The sequence below is a fragment of the Lepidochelys kempii genome, chromosome 8 (genome assembly GCF_965140285.1).
Source record: "Lepidochelys kempii isolate rLepKem1 chromosome 8, rLepKem1.hap1, whole genome shotgun sequence".
Classification (NCBI taxonomy): Eukaryota; Metazoa; Chordata; order Testudines; family Cheloniidae; genus Lepidochelys; species Lepidochelys kempii.
The window spans coordinates 88,299,472-88,323,730 of NC_136387.1; the positions used below are offsets into that span (position 1 = coordinate 88,299,472).

General features: G+C 45.0%; 1 protein-coding gene across 1 annotated transcript; it reads left to right on the forward strand.

The window, feature by feature from the left end:
* Positions 1 to 9,718: 9,718 nt before the first annotated feature.
* On the forward strand, positions 9,719 to 12,075 carry LOC140916584 (uncharacterized). Its single transcript, XM_073358240.2, has 2 exons — positions 9,719 to 10,895; positions 11,484 to 12,075. The coding sequence occupies exons 1-2, from the start codon at positions 10,313 to 10,315 to the stop codon at positions 12,002 to 12,004; spliced, it is 1,104 nt and encodes a 367-aa protein (XP_073214341.2). The 5' UTR covers positions 9,719 to 10,312; the 3' UTR covers positions 12,005 to 12,075.
* Positions 12,076 to 24,259: the final 12,184 nt, after the last annotated feature.

Consider the following 24,259-nt stretch of genomic DNA (forward strand, 5'->3'; position numbering starts at 1 on the left):
TGCAAAGTTCTCTAGGTTTTGGATTAGGACTTTATAATAAACTACTGAAAGTGATACAAGAGCGGCAATAATGATGTCTACTAACAATTGGCTTTAGGCCTGATCAGCACTTAAGTTTTGCCATCATAGCTCTCCTGGTTAGAGGTGGATTTGCCTTTATTTTTTTGTCTTTGCTGCTGCCTGATTGCGTACTTCTGGTTCCAAGTGTGGTGTGTGTGGTTGACCAGAAGAATAATGAAGAGTAGAGAGGCCTCTGCTAAAACCCTGCATCCAGACACTCCTGAACTTTGGAAAAAGCCAAAGCTTGCTGGGCCCTCACCTAATTAGGACAGAGTGAAAGACCCAAGATGAAAATGAAAGTGCTTTAATGCACTAGGTGTGGCTGCTTCTTGGTTATGCTTCTCTCCCCTTACACCCCAGGTGTGGAACTTTGACAGTGATTAGGACCTTGTTGCCTGCAGCTCCCACTTCTCTGATTTCCCCAGGTCACTCTGCTGGCTTGTGCTGGCCTCCTCCTGCATGTTGGCACTTGGCGTATTGGTTAGAAAAGCCTCTGGAAGCACGAGATAAAGTCGTGGAGCAGGCTTCAAAGAGCGGGGTGTGTCTGTGCAGAGTGACAGAGCAGCACCACAGCCGTTGGGAGGTGGCGGCTGAAAATTGAGGATGTGTGCTCCCGAACATTTTATAACTGCTTGTTGTTACCCCATGCCCTATGACACAAGCCCCCTCTCTCCGTGAAAAGCTGGCAACCTGACTGACTTGGGTGGTGAATTCTGGGACATAACCTTGCTCCTCACTGAGCTGCCTAGTGTGTCATTTGAGCCTGCACTTTCACAATGTCCATGTTTTCAACCCCTTCCCCAACTTCTTATGGGATGTAACCTCTCATGCTTTATGAGGCTGCATGAAGTCCAGTGGGAGCTCACTTAATGCTAGCTACTGCTTCTAGGTCAGTAGATGGCCCTGTAAAGTGATCATCCCTCTAGGGCTTTCTGCTGGGTCTCTTGAGTGTAATTTTGCATCATCAAACCCCAAAATGTAAAATCTAATAACCCAAGTCCCATATACAGCATCTATTCTTGTTACATGGGGGATGGGGTGGGAATGAATTGGCTTATGAAAGGTGCTGGTTTGCCCGGAAAATGAGGTCTTTTATTTAGCTACACAACAGATAGAGCCCTGGTAAATGCAGCGCAAGCTTCTCCCGTGCTGCCCTACCTATGTGCCCCAAGCCTGGTCTGGAGTGGGACCTCCTTTAGCTACATCTTTGTTTTCTCCATGATAGGATGATTTGTTGATCTAAGTGTTTTAATTTGAAACGAAAATATGCCACTGAAGGGGCATCTCAGCGCTCAGCCACATGGCGGAGGAGGCAAATCACAAGGTCAGTCTGTGTCCAACCACAGATAAAGCCATCCACATTTAGGATGTGGATCCAGACCCTGTTTTATATGAAGCTGTGTTTCTGTAACCCATGCTTCACAGGAGATCAGTGCATGCAGCCCAAAAGATGGTTTTTAAAATTATTGTGACTTTGGACATCTGATTTGAACGTGGTACCTGTGACAGGGGCGGTACCAGCTGCTGCAGTGCAAGCTTCCCTGTGCTGTCATGACAATGTGCCTTGATGCGGTTCTGAAGAGAACCACTCTGGGAGTGAGAGGGGAGTCTCCATGCGTGCTCAGTTCTCGACCTCTCTGCTGAGGCTGCCACCAAGGGTACAAATTGGGGTGGTGCTTTTGTTCCTGAAAGTGTCTGTCCATTAGGAACTGGACTGAGATCGCTAACTCATTAAACAGCTACCAGTTTGGTGGTAATTTGTGGTCTTGGGGTAGATTTGGGCTGTTGAATTAGAAAAGAAGAGCTGTGTATCCATTGCCACTCCCCTGAGCCATCCAGTCCCATCACATCCCAAGCACTACCTCCAGTGAGTGAATTCTGCACTGTAGGCATTCTCCCATCTCCGATAAATGCACAGTATTTTCCTTAAGAAGGAGATACAACAGATTAACTCAGCCTTAGTACATGGGGGACACTTAGAAAGTGATGCCAAAGCCACCATGAGGTGCACATGAAGAAGAAAGGAAACGTGGCTAACTATGCAGGGCTCTGGGCCGAGAAAGCGCTTGCCTCAGCACTCCTGCTCTAGGGTGGAGAAACGGGCACCGTACTCAGCAAACTGAAAAACCCTCGACACCTGCACGGAACTGAGCATGGGTAAGTAGGGGAGCGAATGGGAGGAGCTGGAACAGGTGGAGTTGGCCAAAGTGTGTGGATTGCGTATAAACACCTATGCCAAAGAATACAAACAATGTGAATCTCAGATATTTTAAGTATTTTCTATTACTCTTACTGCCCATAAGAAGCAGTGGCTACCCGAGTGTGTTTAAGAACTGCACTTAGAAGAAACTGGGAACAGGGGAAGCCATGAAGGCCAGTGACTGACACACAGATGTCCAGGGGTTTTAATAAAACCATCAATTCCACAGCCAGTTGCTCAATGTCTCATGACACATGCCGAGCCAAAGAATTCTTGCCAACCCCTCAACCTGCACTGCCTGCTCTTTCCCTCTTAATTTACCTTCTTGGAGTTTAACAAAGCAGCATGCTCAGCAGCTTTCCTTGAGGTCTCACTCTGCTTTCTCTCAACCCTCTTCCACACCCTGAAACATCAAACTCTCAAAGTTTGCTCTGTGTGTACAAACAGGAAGGGCTGGTTTTCCCTGCAGAGATGGGCTTGGCATTGCTACTGAGTACAGCAGAAGAAGGGAAAACAAATTTCTACATGTCTCTTACTTGAATAAGAGAGTACTATGAAGCAACCTTCCCATGTAGGAACAATACTACAAAAAAGAGCTTTGAACTCTAGAAGTAATAGCAGTGTAAGATCCAGTATTTTAAAGGGTTATTTTCTGAGATGGGTTTAAGCCACAAATTGTTTTTTGCACAGGAAGTTTACATGTGTTTGACTGTGGAGGTCTGGATCAGCCCGTTGTAAAGATACACTTGCAAAATGTAGAGCTGGGCAAGGATTTTTAACAAACCCAGTGCTCAGTGTGTGAAGAGGGAGAGGTTTTGATTTGGGCCCAGGCCTAGTTATTTTTACAAGGAAAATAACAATTGAGGGGTTGGGGTTTTTTATTCCCTTATAGTTGGAAGACTTCACCATGCTGAGATTCATAGTTGTGTACTATTTGACACATCTGAACCATTGGTACAAATCTGAAGACTGAGCAGTTGCATGGATTGAGGTTGGGACTTGTAGTGTTCACTGTCACAGGAAGTGTCACCAGTGGCTTTTATCTAAAATAAAGTTAACTAGAATCCTAGAATATCAGGGTTGGAAGGGACCTCAGGAGGTCATCTAGTCCAACCCCCTGCTCAAAGCAGGACCAATCCCCAATTTTTGACCCAAATGGCCCCCTCAAGGATTGAGCCCACAACCCTGGGTTTAGCAGGCCAATGCTCAAACCACTGAGCTATCCCTCCCCCCAACTCTTTCACTGTTTTTTAAAAGAGGGAGGAATGTAGGCAGGAAAAGTGCAATACTAACCTGTCAGCACTGAGCTACAGGGAATCACCATTTAAGGCATGGATGGGCAAATTTAAGATAGTAGAGGGCAACTTAAAACCCTTTGGCAGGCCAAGGGGTTTGACATAGGGAGTGGTGCATGTCAGGTCCTGACCTGGGGACTGTGACTGGGAGAGGAGGGGTTTGGGTCCTGCCCCTGGGAGGGGGTGGGTTGTTGGAGCTCAAGGGCCGCCTTTCCCAACCCCACAGCAGCAGCTGCTGGGCTGGACTCTACACTCTCGAGCCCGTTGGCTTTCACCACAGCGTCATGTGATGGGTGCATCTGTGTGCAGACAGCCCTCCCCCATCTTATCCCCCTGCAATGCCCTGCCCTGTCCCCTTCCTAGTCCTGATGCCAGCAGATGGCCTGTCTCAAGCTGGGCTATGGCAGGCCAAATAAAATGATCTGGTGGGCTAGATGGAGCACTGTGCTGCCAGTTGCCCATCCCTGATGTAAGGTCTGTTCCTGCTCGGTTTAAGATGGTCAGGTGTACCATACAGACCTATACCAGTATAACTACATTGCACAGGGGTAAAAAATCCACCCCCCTGAGCAACACAGTTATACCAAACTTACCTCCCATGTAGACAGTGCTGTGTCGGTGGGAAGGCTACTGCCTCTTGGGGAGGTGGCTCACCTTTGCCGACAGGAGACACTCTCCCATCAGCGTAGGAGTGTCTTCATTTAAGTGCCATGCAGCACCGCGGCATCAGTGCAGCTGCACCAGTGCAGTGTTTTTAGCATAGACCTGCCCTAAGCCATGAATCTGCTCCCGGGGCCCCGCGTCTGGCCCCATGGATGAGGCTCTGCTCCTGGCCCTGCACATGGGGTCCCACTCCACTCCTGGCCCCAGGCCCACTCCCAGCTGTGGCCACAGCCTCAGCCCTCTTACTCCTGTCCAGGTTCCTCTCCCCCAAGAGACGCAGCCCTGCTCCCCACCTCCAGCTCAGGGTTGCGGCGGGGGGAGGGGTAAGGGGGCTGGCTGTCAGCACTCCCACTACTACAAATGTTCCAGCACCAGACTCTGGTTGGCTTGGCAGCACTGACTGACTGCAGGAAACATATTATACCAGCCAGCTGTACTGGCTTCTTAGTCCCTTCCAGATGCAACATAGGATGGTAAGCCCTCTGGTATGAGACCTGGCTCTGAGAGAGACTGCTCTGTCAAGTGCCATCTCCAGAGTTCAGGTCTATGGCTCTTGCTGGTGGCCTTTACAGTTAAATAACACTTTGGGACCTTAGTTCTGGAATCCACTCTCTCTTCAGGTCGATCAGAGCCTAAATTTGTTGACATAGGGTAAGACTCCTCTGTTTACTCAGGCTTCCGCTTTTGTTTGTTTTTGGGGTGGATGGAGGGGAGTAAAAGGTGCTTGTGGGGAAGACCAGACTTTGAGACCCTTTGCTAACAACTCATCTTGTTTTATTTTTAACTCTCCAAACACAGACAAACCCAGCTCCTGTTGAGGAATCTGGGTCATGTAGTCCCACAAATTCTTTCTAACACTAAGGATTATATAATTAGAACTACCGCTATTGTTCATATATTACAGGATGAAAGTTTTAGTTGAAATTTGTTCATGTTGTACATTGTTAATCTTTGGAGGCACACCCAGAGTTTTGGATAGGCGCATTTTATAAAGCCATCAATAAATGAGTATTAAATCTGTTATTTTAGTATGTCTAACTGTGTGCTTGGTGTGCTGCCATCCCTGGCTCTGCTCCAGCATGTTGTTCCACACAGGCACCTGTGCAGAACCCCACTGAAATAATTTATTCACATAAAATTAAGCATATGTGTATGTGGTTGTAAAATGAGGGCTTTTATCTTTAATTAATTAATCTTCTTATGAATGAAGGATGACGGTATATTGGATTGAGTGATGTTAAGTAGGCTCCAAAACACACATGATTGTGAGTAGTCACACCTCTCTGCCCAGACCTGGACTTCAATCTGGGCCTTAAAGACCTTTCTTGGGAGGGGAAATACTTTTCTTCACCTCTTCTATAGTCAGCTTCTGAACACAAGCAAACTGGAGTGCTAGTGAGAGTAAATAAAAATTCATTTGGAATGATTTTCGTTTGAATTTCCTGCTTTGGGGCTATGAGCCCCTTTAAAAATCCTCAGTGGGATGCTAGCTTGCCTTTAGGAAGCTTGTACAGAGCGCCCCATGAAAGAATGAGATTTAGAGGAGTCAAACAAAAGTGATTATAAAAGGGTTTTTATGTGTTGAGCTCAATTTTTAAAATACAATGTGTGCTTTTACATATTGAGTATCTGTCACCTGTATCAATCATTTCGTTTTCCTCTCTGTGAAAGGAGTTGAAAGTTTGATTTGCAGATTACTGAGCAGTCAAGAGAAAGAAAGGCTAGAAAGAAAGAAATTAGTCTTAATTTCCAATCAAATGTGTATTGCTGCTTTGAAATTAACATGCACAACAAAACTGAAATGTGTCCTAATGCTGAAAGCCCTACAGCTAAGTCTGCCTTCATTATTTTATAATGATGTGAATGTTTAATGCAGATATATTGTAGTAATTCAAATATTTAACCCTTGCCATAAGAAAATCACCATTTTCTCTGCTTGGGAAAAGTCTAGTGCTATGCTGAAATGTACAAGTTCCTGCAGGATAGCTGTGATAGCAAAGCTGAGTGGGGAAATTTGTGTGACTCCTGCCTGTGCTATGCCTGCCTCTATGGGTTTCTTTGTTAGACTAGGATGATAGGTGTAAGTGCTGTATAGATCTAACTAGCATTCACACTCTTCCTGTCGTGTGCCACAAACTCCGTATTACACACTGGAAAAAAGCAAGCAGACAAATCAACACCAAGTTTCCTTGGTTTCTTAGAACCCATTTAATTCGTCACCTGCGCAATATCTAGTAGTCGAGAACAAAACAAACATTAAGCATCTCTTTGGCCCTTCTTATGCATGTGGTATTTATGTAAACTTCAACATCCATAATTTTGAATGTAATGTCTGTTGTTGTTTGATTTCAGAATCGACCCTCATTGAAAGTTAATTGGTGTTCCTTATTCAGAAAGAATAAGGTGCAAGGAATAGGTCACAGTATTACATTTTACTCTGTCATGGTCTTCATTAAAGCTGCATAGAGGCTATGGTTGTAGAACAGCAGGTTTTGAATGCTTGGTGGTTTCATGAAGCAAATTCCAAGTCCTCTGAAAATGCTCACCAGAATGACAAATTGAGCGAAATTAAACAAAATCCATTCAGTCAATTAGTTAATTGTTTAATACCATAAAGTAGTATATTGAATATTTATTGAGATTTGGTACATAGGATCAGGTTTCTCCTTGTTCTTATGCAGACATGTATTTTCTATCCAAAAACTCTCAATATTCCACAAAGAGTGGGAAAAGATCTGTCCCAAAAGAAAGCTCTTAAAATTGTTTTTATCTTCACAATACTGGTTTCAGAGTAACAGCCGTGTTAGTCTGTATTCGCAAAAAGAAAAGGAGTACTTGTGGCACCTTAGAGACTAACCAATTTATTTGAGCATGAGCTTTCGTGAGCTACAGCTCACTTCATCGGATGCAGTGATGAAGTGAGCTGTAGCTCATGAAAGCTCATGCTCAAATAAATTGGTTAGTCTCTAAGGTGCCACAAGTACTCCTTTTCTCTTCACAATACTGTTCACTTTGACAGTGAAACATTCTGAAAAACATACATCTGACAACTATCTACAAGATTTAGAAACCTTCAGCTTGATGTGGAAACCTCAGAAATACTGTTAATGGAGCCAGACTCCAGACAGGTGCTCTTTCTCCTACTTAAACTTGTTGCATTTCTTATTACCCACTTAACAGTGCTTAGTAAGCTGCCAGTCAACAGCTGTTAGCCAAGCTTGACAACAGTGTAGCATGTCATAAAGCTCTCAGCTCCTCTTTTGGTAAGGAGTACAGCAGTAGTTCCTTTGATAGGTTATCTATAGGTCAGTTGCAGCCAAGTAACATTGTTGCATGTTACAGCTATAAATAGCACCAGTGATAGGTTTCTGTGGATAGTGAACCTGTTGGTTTTGATGCAATGTTAAATGGTAACTGATCTAATGAACCTGTCCTATACAAAGCCCAAAGCTGCATTAATCTATTCAGTATTTAAGAATTTTCAACTCAAATTATTTTTCATTTGTTGTCTAATAGTTCATAAGGTTCTTATCAGTACACAATACTAATAATGTGACTAGCCTGAGGGCAATGTGTGGCAGTTCAGTGCTTTGCAGGTATTAATACAATACACAGACTTGATTTACAAGCAAAAGTGCTAGGTTAAAAATGCTTGACAAATGCTGTTGAACTCTCAAGCAAGGACTAGTCACAGATCAGACTTTTAGGATTGACTACAATTCTATATCCTGGAATGTGCATGAAAACAACATGTTTCCAGTAGAAAATCAGTGCGATTTCCCTGACCTAGCTGCTTATTTTGCCATGTGTCTGGCAGTTAGAAAGTAAAGAAGCCTAAAACCCCATCACTTGTGTCTCTCTTTCCTGGCTGTAGCACGAATTCTGTTCTTACTTAGCGTAAAAAGTATCTGGGTTTGTTTCAATAGAGTTTAACTCGGGTTGGCTAACACATGTGTGCATGCTCATCTGGACACTCCACAGACTGTTCTTTCCAGGAAACACAAGTCTGTAAAGTGCCTAGCGCAATGGGCCCCATGCTCGTTTGGCCCTTAAGCCCTACCAGAGTAACCTTGGTTGAAAATGAATCTCATGTACAAACATGTTTGCTAATTCAGGTTAATTGGCAATCAGTGTTAGTTCAATTTAAAAAACTCTGCTGTCCCTGAGATGAAAAGGCAGTGCAGCCTTGGGGACTGAGCACAAGGCTGGGAGCCAGAAACAGCTGGCTGTAGGGACCTTCCACTCAATCATTTACAACGACATTTTGTAGAAAAAATCAACTTCTTTGGCTTACCTGACTGAAATCTGCTGTGCTATGTTTCCGTCCAAATCAAATAAGTTAAAATGTCACCTTTATTGAATGGTTTGCCACCGGCCCATGTACAAGTGTATTCTGCTAGTTGATGACTTTTGGTTGAATATTCCCCCTCGCTCCCATTAAGAGACTGTCAACTTTTATGATAAAAGAAAAGGAGTACTTGTGGCACCTTAGAGACTAACCAATTTATTTGAGCATGAGCTTTCGTGAGCTACAGCTCACTTCGTCGGATGCATACCGTGTGCATCCGACAAAGTGAGCTGTAGCTCACGAAAGCTCATGCTCAAATAAATTGGTTAGTCTCTAAGGTGCCACAAGTACTCCTTTTCTTTTTGCGAATACAGACTAACACGGCTGTTACTCTTATGATGGCTCTTCCAAACATAACCTTGTCTTCTGCCTGTTTTTCCAATGGACTGTCTGCTTGGCAAACAGCCAAAGCTCTTTAACCTGTCTGTATTCTGGCTCAGCGCAGAGGGCAGCAAGAAATGGACGGGGTAAGGATGAAGACTTTTGAGGACCTTCCAGCTGTACTTTGCTCCAGAGAGATGTTCTACAACAGTAAATTACAATACTGAATTGGAAGGGGGGAGGGATAGTCTAGTCCTGATTTCTATTACACTGTATTTGACATGGTCTAAAAGAAGGCAGAAGTTTATCAGGTTAAACATGTAACTTGGTGAGTTGGGTTTCAAGTTTAACTTAAAGCCAATTAACCCTTTCATTTTACCAAAGTTGTTCTGTTCCATCATTGAAAGGTAAGATGTCTGTCCATTCTATACATGAGTCAAGGTTTCTTCCTATGCTTTCATCGCAGATATAAAAATTGTATGTAGGCTCTAAACACACTACAGTATTTCAGAATGTTAGAAATGGATATTGTTTTTATGGCCAGCAGTAGTAGAAAATTGCAGATGCCTGAAAATTGAATTCTGCAATTTATGAATTAATATTTTTGGTCTTCTGTAGAATTTGATTTAAATATTGGTGTTTGACTTACATGGCTGAATGGAATACATGCTTAGTGTCAAAACCAAGTACCTATACTTGCTGGTGTGCAACTAAAGTAGGTACGTAGTCCAGTGAAAAGTTAAATAATTCATCATGTATCTCCATAATATTCTGTTGCTTTTATACAACAGAATAACAATTTATTAATCAGTGATCACATAAAAATGGTAACCTCTGGGTTACTTTTAAACTGATGTTCTAAAATAACAAGTCTAGTCTAAGACCTTTGATACACACACCGCTTGGGTTTAACCAAATGTGTGCCTCAAAACAGATTTAGGCCATATTTACACTAGGAGAAGGTGCAGTTTGAACTCGTTGGTTAAAACTTGTTAATTTGCTTTCTTTCAGAGTAACAGCCGTGTTAGTCTGTATTCGCAAAAAGAAAAGGAGTACTTGTGGCACCTTAGCCCTGGTCTACACTAGGACTTTAGGTCGAATTTAGCAACGTTAAATCGATTTAAACCTGCACCCGTCCACACAGTGAAGCCCTTTATTTCGACTTAAAGGGCTCTTAAAATCGATTTCCTTACTCCACCCCTGACAAGTGGATTAGCGCTTAAATCGACGTTCCCAGCTCGAATTTGGGGTACTGTGGACACAATTCGATGGTATTGGCCTCCGGGAGCTATCCCAGAGTGCTCCATTCTGACCGCTCTGGACAGCACTCTCAACTCAGATGCACTGGCCAGGTAGACAGGAAAAGAACCGCGAACTTTTGAATCTCATTTCCTGTTTGGCCAGCGTGGCAAGCTGCAGGTGACCATGCAGAGCTCATCAGCACAAGTGACCATGATGGAGTCCCAGAATCGCAAAAGAGCTCCAGCATGGACCGAACGGGAGGTACGGGATCTGATCGCTGTTTGGGGAGAGGAATCCGTGCTATCAGAACTCCGTTCCAGTTTTCGAAATGCCAAAACCTTTGTCAAAATCTCCCAGGGCATGAAGGACAGAGGCCATAACAGGGACCCGAAGCAGTGCCGCATGAAACTGAAGGAGCTGAGGCAAGCCTACCAGAAAACCAGAGAGGTGAACAGCCGCTCTGGGTCAGAGCCCCAAACATGCCGCTTCTATGATGAGCTGCATGCCATTTTAGGGGGTTCAGCCACCACTACCCCAGCCGTGTTGTTTGACTCCTTCAATGGAGATGGAGGCAATACGGAAGCAGGTTTTGGGGACGAAGAAGATGATGAGGAGGAGGAGGTTGTAGATAGCTCACAGCAAGCAAGCGGAGAAACCGGTTTTCCCGACAGCCAGGAACTGTTTCTCACCCTAGACCTGGAGCCAGTACCCCCCGAACCCACCCAAGGCTGCCTCCTGGACCCAGCAGGCGGAGAAGGGACCTCTGGTGAGTGTACCTTTTAAAATGCTATACATGGTTTAAAAGCAAGCATGTGAAAGGATTACTTTGCCCTGGCATTTGCGGTTCTCCTAGATGTAGTCCTAAAGCCTTTGCAAAAGGTTTCTGGGGAGGGCAGCCTTATTTCGTCCTTCATGGTAGGACACTTTATCACTCCAGGCCAGTAACACATACTCGGGAATCACTGTAGAACAAAGCATTGCAGTGTATGTTTGCTGGCATTCAACCAAAATCCGTTCTTTCTCTCTCTGTGTTATCCTCAGGAGAGTGAGATATAATTCATGGTCACCTGGTTGAAATAGGGTGCTTTTCTTCAGGGACACTCAGTATAGCCCATTCCTGCTGGGCTGTTTGCCTGTGGCTAAACAGAAATGGTCCCCGCTGTTAGCCACAGGGAGGGGGGAAGGTTGAGGGGGTAGTCACGCGGTGGGAGGAGGCAAAATGCGACCTTGTAACGAAAGCACATGTGCTATGTATGTAATGTTAATAGCAAGGTTTACCCTGAAAGAGTGTAGCGACTGTTTTATAAAATGTGTCTTTTTAAATACCGCTGTCCCTTTTTTTTTTCTCCACCAGCTGGATGTGTTTCAATGATCACAGGATCTTCTCCTTCCCAGAGGCTAGTGAAGCTTAGAAAGAAAAAAAAACGCACTCGAGATGAAATGTTCTCCGAGCTAATGCTGTCCTCCCACACTGACAGAGCACAGACGAATGCGTGGAGGCAAATAATGTCAGAGTGCAGGAAAGCACAAAATGACCGGGAGGAGAGGTGGCGGGCTGAAGAGAGTAAGTGGCGGGCTGAAGACAGGGCTGAAGCTCAAATGTGGCGGCAGCGTGATGAGAGGAGGCAGGATTCAATGCTGAGGCTGCTGCAGGACCAAACAAGAATGCTCCAGTGTATGGTTGAGCTGCAGCAAAGGCAGCTGGAGCACAGACTGCCACTGCTGCCCCTCTGTAACCAACCGCCCTCCTCCCCAAGTTCCATAGCCTCCACACCCAGACGCCCAAGAACGCGGTGGGGGGGCCTCCGGCCAACCAGCCACTCCACAACAGAGGATTGCCCAAAAAAAAGAAGGCTGTCATTCAATAAATTTTAAAGTTGTAAACTTTTAAAGTGCTGTGCTTAAAGTGCTGTGTGGCATTTTCCTTCCCTCCTCCACCACCCCTCCTGGGATACCTTGGTAGTCATCTCCCTATTTGTGTGATGAATGAATAACGAATGCATGACTGTGAAGCAGCAATGACTTTATTGCCTCTGCAAGCGGTGATTAAAGGGAGGAGGGGAGGGTGGTTAGTTTACAGGGAAGTAGAGTGAACCAAGGGGCGGAGGGTTTCATCAAGGAGAAACAAACAGAACTTTCACACTGTAGCCTGGCCAGTCATGAAACTGGTTTTCAAAGCTTCTCTGATGCGTACCGCGCCCTCCTGAGCTCTTCTAACCGCCCTGGTGTCTGGCTGCGCGTAACCAGCAGCCAGGCGATTTGCCTCAATCTCCCACCCCGCCATAAACGTCTCCCCCTTACTCTCACAGATATTGTGGAGCACACAGCAAGCAGTAATAACAGTGGGAATATTGGTTTCGCTGAGGTCTAAGCGAGTCAGTAAACTGCGCCAGCGCGCCTTTAAACGTCCAAATGCACATTCTACCACCATTCTGCACTTGCTCAGCCTGTAGTTGAACAGCTCCTGACCACTGTCCAGGCTGCCTGTGTACGGCTTCATGAGCCATGGCATTAAGGGGTAGGCTGGGTCCCCAGGGATACATATAGGCATTTCAACATCCCCAACAGTTATTTTCTGGTCTGGGAAGAAAGTCCCTTCCTGCAGCTTTTGAAACAGACCAGAGTTCCTGAAGATGCGAGCGTCATGCACCTTTCCCGGCCATCCCACGTTGATGTTGGTGAAACGTCCCTTGTGATCCACCAGAGCTTGCAGCACTATCGAAAAGTACCCCTTGCGGTTTATGTACTCGGCGGCTTGGTGCTCCGGTGCCAAGATAGGGATATGGGTTCCGTCTATAGCCCCACCACAGTTAGGGAATCCCATTGCAGCAAAGCCATCCACTATGACCTGCACATTTCCCAGGGTCACTACCCTTGATTTCAGCAGATCTTTGATTGCGTGGGCTACTTGCATCACAGCAGCCCCAACAGTAGATTTGCCCACTCCAAATTGATTCCCAACTGACCGGTAGCTGTCTGGCGTTGCAAGCTTCCACAGGGCTATCGCCACTCGCTTCTCAACTGTGAGGGCTGCTCTCATCTTGGTATTCATGCGCTTCAGGGCAGGGGAAAGCAAGTCACAAAGTTCCATGAAAGTGCCCTTACGCATGCGAAAGTTTCGCAGCCACTGGGAATCGTCCCAGACCTGCAACACTATGCGGTCCCACCAGTCTGTGCTTGTTTCCCGAGCCCAGAATCGGCGTTCCACAGCATGAACCTGCCCCATTAGCACCATGATGCATGCATTGGCAGGGCCCATGCTTTCAGAGAAATCTGTGTCCATGTCCTGATCACTCACGGGACCGCGCTGACGTCGCCTCCTCGCCCGGTATCGCGTTGCCATGTTCTGGTGCTGCATATACTGCTGGATAATGCGTGTGGTGGTTGATGTGCTCCTAATTGCCAAAATGAGCTCAGCGGCCTCCATGCTTACCTTGGTATGGCGTCCGCACAGAAAGAAGGCGCGGAACGATTGTCTGCCGTTGCTCTGACGGAGGGAGGGGCAACTGACGACACGGCTTACAGGGTTGGCTTCAGGGAGCTAAAATCAACAAAGGGTGTGCCTGTACATCAAGGAGTATTTCAGGCAGGACTGCACGGAGGGTTCCAATAAGAAATGGTGCACCAAAGTTATCGTTGTTATTGGAACAAGGAGGTTAGCCTGGCCTCTGATTGATACATGGCTAGATTAACCTCACTGCGCCTTCTCTGTGACTGACTGCAGTGTGATCTAGACAGGGGAGGAGGAAAATGAGTACAAAACAAATCTGGTCTATTTCTTGTTGTGACCCACTCCATCTATCCTTTACATCTTTGGCTGGCAGCAGACAAAAAAGGCGCGAAATGATTGTCTGCCCTTGCTTTCACGGGGGGAGGGAGGGTGGGAACGGGGTCCTGACGATATGTACCCAGAACCACCCGCGACAATGTTTTAGCCCCATCAGGCATTGGGATATCCACCCAGAATTCCAATGGGCAGCGGAGACTGCGGGAACTGTGGGATAGCTACCCACAGTGCAACGCTCCAGAAGTCGACGCTTGCCTCGGTACTGTGGAAGCGCTCCGCCAAGTTAATGCACTTAATGCACTTAGAGCATTTTCTGTGGGGACACACACACTCGAATATATAAAACCGATTTAAAAAAAAACGACTTCTATAAATTCGACCTAATTTCGTAGTGTCGACATACCCTTAGAGACTAACCAATTTATTTGAGCATAAGCTTTTCGTGAGCTTCATCGGATGCATCCATCCAATGAAGTGAGCTGTAGCTCACGAAAGCTTATGCTCAAATAAATTGGTTAGTCTCTAAGGTGCCACAAGTACTCCTTTTCTTTTTGTTTATCATTTTAACTTGTTCGTTGATTGAAGGAAACCTTAGTGTGGAGCTTAAGCAAAATGAGGTTGAAAAGAATCAGACAACTCTTGCAAACCAAAGCAACAGGATTTTATACCTATGTGCTATGAATATTTTAACAAGGAGTGCCCACAAACTTCCCCTGGGTGTATAACAAACCCCATGTACTATGGGTACTTGACTGTGGAATCTCTTCCTATAAACATATGCCTTATCATAACAAACCAATAAAAAACTATCAATACCACTCAGCAAACAAGTACATTAAGTATCTCATGTGGGAAATGTTTATACTTTGTTCCTGGAAAAATATGTTGTGTATTGACGTTTTAGCAGAGCGTTCAACTTGTGTAATTTGAAGGGAGGATGGGACGGGCTGAATGCTTATCCAGGGGTGTTTTCCCTTTATTTTTTTTATTTACCTGCTATTTGGTGAAATCTGATCCATTCCAACAGCAAAATATTTTTTTGAGTACTAGGGATATCTTTGTGGTAACAATGAGTTAGCAGTATCCTGAGAATGGGGTGAGCTTCCTTACAAAGGACAATCACCCCAAAACTTTCCTTCAATTTGGTAGCAGCATTTTAATAAGGGACTCCTGAGAGCCCCCATTGTAGGAAAAAGAAAAGGAGGACATGTGGCACCTTACAGACGAACAAATTTATTTGACGAGCTGTAGCTCACGAAAGCTTATGCTCAAATAAATTTGTTAGACTCTAAGGTGCCACAAGTCCTCCTTTTCTTTTTGCGGATACAGACTAACATGGCTGCTACTTTGAAACCTGTCGTAGGAAAGATTGTTCAGCTAATGCAATGAAACTTGGGCTGCTATGGTGAAAATACAATGATTTCAGCGTTGTCTTAATGCAAAAATTGACTTTTTTTAAAAAAAAACCTGATTACACATGGTGTTGCACCAATTTAATGTAGACACTCTTAAACTGATTTAATGAAATCAGTTTCTAAGGCAACTACTTTAAACTGATGCAACTTTCTTGAGTAGACAAGAAAAAAGATGTTAATATTAAATTGTCACTTAATGGATTTTAAAATCTATTGTAACAAAAGCTTTGCGACTGATTTGAAAGGCATAGAATAATGCATAGCCTAAGGTAATTATAGTTAGAAGGGTATGTATATATTAAGTGTGGACCTATGAAATACATTCTGATCTGTAAATATACTATAGCCTATACTTTCATTGAGCCCTGGTCTACACTAGGACTTTAGGTCGAATTTAGCAGCATTAAATCGATGTAAACCTGCACCCGTCCACACGATGAAGCCCTTTATTTCGACTTAAAGGGCTCTTAAAATCGATTTCCTTACTCCACCCTTGACAAGTGGATTAGCACTTAAATCGGCCTTGCCGGCACGAATTTGGGGTACTGTGGACACAATTCTACGGTATTGGCCTCCGGGAGCTATCCCAGAGTGCTTCATTGTGACTGCTCTGGACAGCACTCTCAACTCAGATGCACTGGCCAGGTAGACAGGAAAAGAACTGCAAACTTTTGAATCTCATTTCCTGTTTGGCCAGCGTGGCAAGCTGCAGGTGACCATGCAGAGCTCATCAGCACAGGTGACCATGATGGAGTCCCAGAATCACAAAAGAGCTCCAGCATGGACCGAACGGGAGGTACGGGATCTGATCGCTGTATGGGGAGAGGAATCCGTGCTATCAGAACTCCGTTCCAGTTTTCGAAATGCCAAAATCTTTGTCAAAATCTCCCAGGGCATGAAGGACAGAGGCCATAACAGAGACCCGAAGCAGTGCCGCGTGAAACTGAAGGAGCTGAGGCAAGCCTACCAGAAAACCAGAGAGGCGAACGGCCGCTCCGGGTCAGAGCCCCAAACATGCCACTTCTGTGATGACCTGCATGCCATTTTAGGGGGTTCAGCCACCACTACCCGAGCCGTGTTGTTTGACTCCTTCAATGGAGATGGAGGCAATACGGAAGCAGGTTTTGGGGATGAAGAAGATGATGATAGCTCACAGCAAGCAAGCGGAGAAACCGGTTTTCCCGACAGCCAGGAACTGTTTCTCACCCTGGACCTGGAGACAGTACCCCCCGAACCCACCCAAGGCTGCCTCCTGGACCCAGCAGGCGGAGAAGGGACCTCTGGTGAGTGTACCTTTTAAAATACTATACATGGTTTAAAAGCAAGCATGTGAAAGGATTACTTTGCCCTGGCATTCGCAGCTCTCCTGGAGGTACTCCCAAAGCCTTTGCAAAAGGTTTCTGGGGAGGGCAGCCTTATTGCGTCCTTCATGGTAGGACACTTTACCACTCCAGGCCAGTAACACGTATTCGGGAATCATTGTACAACAAAGCATTGCAGTGTATGTTTGCTGGCATTCAAACAACATCCGTTCTTTATCTCTCTGTGTTATCCTCAGGAGAGAGAGAGATCATTCATGGTCACCTGGTTGAAATAGGGTGCTTTTCTTCAGGGGACACTCAGAGGAGCCCATTCCTGCTGGGCTGTTTGCCTGTGGCTAAACAGAAATGGTCCCCGCTGTTAGCCACAGGAAGGGGGGAGGGTTGAGGGGGTAGCCATGCGGTGGGGGGAGGCAAAATGCGACCTTGTAACGAAAGCACATGTGCTATGTATGTAATGTTAACAGAAAGGTTTACCCTGAAAGAGTGTAGCCACTGTTTTATAAAATGTGTCTTTTTAAATACCGCTGTCCCTTTTTTTTTCTCCACCAGCTGCATGTGTTTCAATGATCACAGGATCTTCTCCTTCCCAGAGGCTAATGAAGCTTAGAAAGAAAAAAAAATGCACTCGAGATGAAATGTTCTCCGAGCTCATGCTGTCCTCCCACACTGACAGAGCACAGACGAATGCGTGGAGGCAAATAATGTCAGAGTGCAGGAAAGCACAAAATGACCGGGAGGAGAGGTGGCGGGCTGAAGAGAGTAAGTGGCGGGCTGAAGACAGGGCTGAAGCTCAAATGTGGCGGCAGCGTGATGAGAGGAGGCAGGATTCAATGCTGAGGCTGCTGGAGGACCAAACCAGTATGCTCCAGTGTATGGTTGAGCTGCAGCAAAGGCAGCTGGAGCACAGACTGCCACTACAGCCCCTGTGTAACCAACCGCCCTCCTCCCCAAGTTCCATAGCCTCCACACCCAGACGCCCAAGAACGCGGTGGGGGGGCCTCCGGCCAACCAGCCACTCCACCACAGAGGATTGCCCAAAATAAAAGAAGGCTGGCATTCAATAAATTTTAAAGTTGTAAACTTTTAAAGTGCTGTGCTTAAAGTGCTGTGTGGCATTTTCCTTCCCTCCTCCACCACCCCTCCTGGGCTACCTTGGTAGTCATCCTCCTATTGGCGTGATGAATGAATAGAGAATGCATGAATGTGAAGCAACAATGACTTTATTGCCTCTGCAAGCGGTGATTGAAGGGAGGAGTGGCGGGTGGTTAGCTTACAGGGAAGTAGAGTGAACCAAGGGGCGGGGGGTTTCATCAAGGAGAAACAAACAGAACTTTCACACTGTAGCCTGGCCAGTCATGAAACTGGTTTTCAAAGCTTCTCTGATGCGTACCGCGCCCTCCTGTGCTCTTCTAACCGCCCTGGTGTCTGGCTGCACGTAACCAGCAGCCAGGCGATTTGCCTCAACCTCCCACCCCGCCATAAACGTCTCCCCCTTACTCTCACAGATATTGTGGAGCACACAGCAAGCAGTAATAACAGTGGGAATATTGGTTTCGCTGAGGTCTAAGCGAGTCAGTAAACTGCGCCAGCGCGCCTTTAAACGTCCAAATGCACATTCTACCACCATTCTGCACTTGCTCAGCCTGTAGTTGAACAGCTCCTGACTACTGTCCAGGCTGCCTGTGTACGGCTTCATGAGCCATGGCATTAAGGGGTAGGCTGCGTCCCCAAGGATACATATAGGCATTTCAACATCCCCAACAGTTATTTTCTGGTCTGGGAAGAAAGTCCCTTCCTGCAGCTTTTGAAACAGACCAGAGTTCCTGAAGATGCGAGCGTCATGCACCTTTCCCGGTCATCCCACGTTTATGTTGGTGAAACATCCCTTGTGATCCACCAGAGCTTGCAGCACCATTGAAAAGTACCCCTTGCGGTTTATGTACTCGGCGGCTTGGTGCTCCGGTGCCAAGATAGGGATATGGGTTCCGTCTATGGCCCCACCACACTTAGGGAATCCTATTGCAGCAAAGCCATCCACTATGACCTGCACATTTCCCAGGGTCACTACCCTTGATATCAGCAGATCTTTGATTGCGTGGGCTACTTGCATCACAGCAGCCCCAACAGTAGATTTGCCCACTCCAAATTGATTCCCAACTGACCGGTAGCTGTCTGGCGTTGCAAGCTTCCACAGGGCTATCGCCACTCGCTTCTCAACTGTGAGGGCTGCTCTCATCTTGGTATTCATGCGCCTCAGGGCAGGGGAAAGCAAGTCACAAAGTTCCATGAAAGGGTCCCTACGCATGCAAAAGTTTCGCAGCCACTGGGAATCATCCCAGACCTGCAACACTACGCAGTCCCACCAGTCTGTGCTTGTTTCCCGAGCACAGAATCGGCGTTCCACCGCATGAACCTGCCCCATTCGCACCATGATGCATGCATTGGCAGGGCCCATGCTTTCAGAGAAATCTGTGTCCATGGCCTGATCACTCACGTGACTGCGCTGACGTCGCCTCCTCGCCAGGTATCATTCTGCTAGGTTCTGGTGCTGCATATACCCCTGGATAATGCGTGTGGTGTTTAATGTGCTCCTAATTGCCAAAGTGAGCTGAGCGGCCTCCATGCTTGCCTTGGTATGGCGTCCGCACAGAAAAAAGGTGCGGAACGATTGTCTGCCGTTGCTCTGACGGAGGGAGGGGCGACTGACGACACGGCTTACAGGGTTGGCTTCAGGGAGCTAAAATCAACAAAGGGGGTGGCTTTACATCAAGGAGTATTTCAGGCAGGACTTCACGGAGGGTTCCAATAAGAAATGGTGCACCTAAGTTATTGTTCTTATTGGAACAAGGAGGTTAGCCTGGCCTCTGATTGATACATGACTAGATTTACCTCGCTGCAACTTCTCTGTGAGTGACTGCAGTGTGACCTAGAGGAATGAGTCCCCTAGACGGGGGAGGAGGCAAATGAGTACAAAACAAATCTGGTCTATTTCTTGTTTTGACCCACTCCATCTATCTTTTACATCTTTGGCTGGCAGCAGACAGTGCAGAAGGACTGCATGCCATCCACATCTCTTGCCTGCCCGGCAGAAGATGGTACAATACGACTGCTAGCCATCCTCATCTCTTGCCTGCCTGGCAGAAGATGGTACAGTACGACTGCTAGCAATCTGTATCGCCTGCCTGCTCACCATAAGACGGTTCAATAGGACTGACTGCAGGACTAAAGAGAATGACCTGGTCAAGTCACTCCAAATTTAGTCCCTGCGCCCATGTCTGCCCAGGTGCTCCCAGCCGACATGGCCAGGAGCACCTCGGACATGACGAGGACGGCTACCAGTCGTATTGCACCGTCTGCTGCCAGAAGGCAATGGGTTGCTGCTACTGTGTAGCAATGCCATACCGCGTCTGCCAGCAACCAGGAGACATACGGTGACGGTTACCTGAGCGGGCTCCATGCTTGCCGTGATATGGCGTCTGCACAGGTAACTCAGGAAAAAAGACGTGAAACAATTGTCTGCCCTTGCTTTCACGGAGGGAGGGAGAGAAGGGGGGCCTGACGATATGTACCCAGAACCACCCGCGACAATGTTTTAGCCCCATCAGGCATTGGGATCTCAACCCAGAATTCCAATGGGCAGCGGAGACTGCGGGAACTGTGGGATAGCTACCCACAGTGCAATGCTCCGGAAGTTGACTCTAGCCTCGGTACTGTGGAAGCGCTCCACCGAGTTAATGCACTTAATGCACTTAGAGCATTTTCTGTGGGGACACACACACTCGAATATATAAAACCGATTTCTAAAAAACCGACTTCTATAAATTCAACCTTATTCCGTAGTGTAGACATACCCTGAGTTGTTGTACATATTTGCAATACTAATTGTTCTTGTTTCAGACTCTTCACTTGATGCTGCTTCATTCTAATTGATTATTTCCTGATTAGATAAAACAAATAATCTTAAAATTCATTTACTTACTAATACATTGGGAGCATTTTCATTGTGGCTGTTACTCACTTGTAAGACTGTCTCTCTTTAAAACAATCAACACGTTTTATTGATTACTGTAACAATGACTCTCTGATCTGGTTTCTTTGAGTAGGATACATTGAAGATGCCTTTAGTGGCAAACCACTTGAAAAAGCAACACTTAGGTCATAAAGATCAGCTAGTATTTTCTTTTAAATGTGAATTTTAATGCTAATGAAAAATGCCACATTGATAGTGCTAGAGCGTAAGGTATTCTGTAATCCACAAAAAGTGCGACCCGGGCAGCAATAAAGCAAGATTTACCACCAACGCGTCTCTCTCCTGACAGAGGTGTCATTTATATAATTGAGTATGGTGGTAGAAAGGGGTTGGATGCCAAGTAATTTTCAAAGTAAAATTACCAAAATAAAACAATTATCAAAATTAATAAGGAGAAAACAATTAACTAGATTACATTATTCGTTGATTCTCCTATGACTAGTTCAGGAAAACCAACTCAAAAGATGGAATTATTGATGATTGTTATTGAGATTGCATTCAAGGAGCAGTGTCATAAATATAAAGGGAAGGGTAAACCCCTTTGAAATCCCTCCTGGTCAGGGGAAAGCTCATCTCGCCTGTAAAGGGTTAAGAAGCTAAAGGTAACCTTGCTGGCACCTGACCAAAATGACCAATGAGGAGACAAGATACTTTCAAAAGCTGGGAGGAGGGAGAGAAACAAAGGGTCTGTGTGTCTGTCTATATGCTGGTTTTCTGCCGGGGATAGACCAGGAATGGAGTCTTAGAACTTTTAGTAAGTAATCTAGCTAGGTATGTGTTAGATTATGATTTCTTTAAATGGCTGAGAAAAGAATTGTGCTGAATAGAATAACTATTTCTGTCTGTGTATCTTTTTTGTAACTGAAGGTTTTGCCTAGAGGGGTTCTCTATGTTTTTGAATCTAATTACCCTGTAAGATATCTACCATCCTGATTTTACAGGGGGGATTTCTTCATTTCTATTTACTTCTATTTTTATTAAAAGTCTTCTTGTAAGAAACTGAATGCTTTTTCATTGTTCTCAGATCCAAGGGTTTGGGTCTGTGGTCACCTATGCAAATTGGTGAGGCTTTTTATCCAACATTTCCCAGGAAAGGGGGGGTGCAAGTGTTGGGAGGATTGTTCATTGTTCTTAAGATCCAAGGGTCTGGTTCTGTAGTCACCTAGGCAAATTGGTGAGGCTTTTTACCAAACCTTGTCCAGGAAGTGGGGTGCAAGGTTCTGGGAAGTATTTTGGGGGGAAGGACGCGTCCAAACAGCTCTTCCCCAGTGACCAGTATTAGTTTGGTGGTGGTAGCGGCCAGTCCAAGGACAACGGGTGGAATATTTTGTACCTTGGGGAAGTTTTGACCTAAGCTGGTAAAGATAAGCTTAGGAGGTTTTTCATGCAGGTCCCCACATCTGTACCCTAGAGTTCAGAGTGGGGGAGGAACCTTGACAAGCAGCCACATAAATTTCACCAAGGATTCTTTCTCCTCTACACTAAGGGATGCCCCAAAATAAACAATTGAACTTGACTTTGAAATAAAGAAATGTTTATTTAAATCAAAATGATAAAAAACCCCAAACAATTAAATCAACAATGATTAGGCAAATGTGATACACCAGATAAAAAGGTAAATAAAACAAGTGATTAGCAATAAGTAACAAGCAATATTTAAAACAACACAATTGTAAAATATAAAGTACAATAACACAAAATTGGCTAACTGTATTGAATGGACTAGTAGTATACAACTGAGTATAAAATTCAAAACCTATAGCATCAACCACAGTGGTATTCACTTAGGATACTAACAGCATCAACAGATAGTCTTAATTACAATAAACAAACTAGCAGCAAACATTATTAACATCATCTAACAACTAAGCTTAATACTTTGTTATATACTATTCCTTTAATGAAATAACTAGATTACAGAAATTATAATTCAACTTTACAGCAAAACTCTTAAACTAATGAATGAATTAGGATGAAACTAGATTGAATAGGACAATTTAATTGAAAGTAGTGTTAACTTAAACAAAAGCTAGTAAAACCATTACTACTTCTATTACTTCTGTCTTAAGAAAATAGTAGTCTGAGGCCTGGTCTACACTAGGAAATTAAGTTGGTGTATAACTACGTCGCATAAGGGTGTGAAAAATCCTCTTGGCGGGGGTGGAGTACCTGTGCTGACAGGAGAACTTGTCCCATTGGTGTAGGTAGTGTCTTCGCTGACGTGCTGCAGCTGTGTTGCTGTAACGGTTTATGTGTAGACATACCCTGAAGTTAACCATAATTCTTAAAGCAAGTTCACAGTCATATGACCATTACAGCTCAAAATTAAGCTGTGTTTAGAAACATGTACCTAGCTGGAAATATTACCATGATGCATACAAAGCTGAAGTACCAGAATCGCCCCATGAGAGATCGGCTACACTACAGCTGATGTCGGCAGAACTTAAGTCACTTGGGGTGTGAATAAAGCACGCTGCCTCCTGAGTGACATAAGTTACACTGACATCAGCGCTGGTGTGGACAGCGCAGATATACCTCTACAAGCGGCAGAAGCTAGTTTTGTTATGCCGGATAGGGAGAGCTCTTTCTCATTGGCCTAGGGCGTCTTCACCAGTCGTGCTGCATCAATTCAGCTGCGTCACTGCAGTGCTGTATGTGTAGACATGCCCATAGATACAACAGCCCAGAGCAGATCAGATGAGTCAATAGTCAATTTACAACTGTAAATGTTTAGAAAGCAGTTTGATTAAGCAAGGTATTAAAATTAAAGTTAGTTAAACAGGTTGAGGGAGTGTTCGTAGAGAGTATTGAAGGGAGATCCTGGAGTCTGAGTTAATTGGCAGAAGAAATTATTAAAGGTAATACTATGCACTTGTTTAAACACTGCAATACTTTTCTGTATTTAAATATTATAAAGTACCCTGCTTTTGGTATTTAAAATAGACAAAGTTAAGATAGTCACTAGTTAGGTTGCCTCATCAAGATTGGAAGAAGGCTAGTGTGGAATGTAAGGTATAAAAATACATTAGATAACTTGTTAGTTAAAAACACACACTGTTCTCTCATTGCTTCTCTCACCGACAAGTAACTTGTGTTATTGTAGCCATGTTGGTCTCAGGATTTTAGAGAGAGAGAGAGAGAGAGAGAGAGGTGGGTGAGGTAATATCTTTTATTGGAGCTTACACAGAACTCTTTTTAGGTCCGGAGAAATATACGCAGAGTGTCACAGCTAAATACAAGGTGGAACAGACTGTTTAGCAGAAGTAGTTAACAGTTATAGGGAAGAAATGGGGGGAAGGTTATATAGATTGTTGTAATAAGCCATAAATTCAGTGTCTCTATTCAGTCCATAATTTTTAATATCTAGCAAATTATGAATTTAAGCTGCTTGTCATTTGAAGATGTTATACAGGTTCCTTTAAGGATAAGGACTGATAGGTCAGATACAGAGTGATCGTTCTGTGCAAAATATTCACTCACAGGTGATACGGTGTTTTTGTCTTCTATCATTTTTCTGTGTGAGTTCATTTGAGAGCATAGTTATTGCCTGATTTCACCTACATAGTTGTTGTTGGG

What these genes read in the sequence shown, in the direction of transcription:
- LOC140916584 (XM_073358240.2), top strand. Translation starts at nt 10,313, where the DNA reads ATGCAGAGCTCATCAGCACAAGTGACCATGATGGAGTCCCAGAATCGC. An exon ending in AGGCGGAGAAGGGACCTCTG is followed by an intron (nt 10,896 to 11,483) that starts GTGAGTGTACCT and finishes TTTCTCCACCAG; the next exon opens with CTGGATGTGTTTCAATGATC.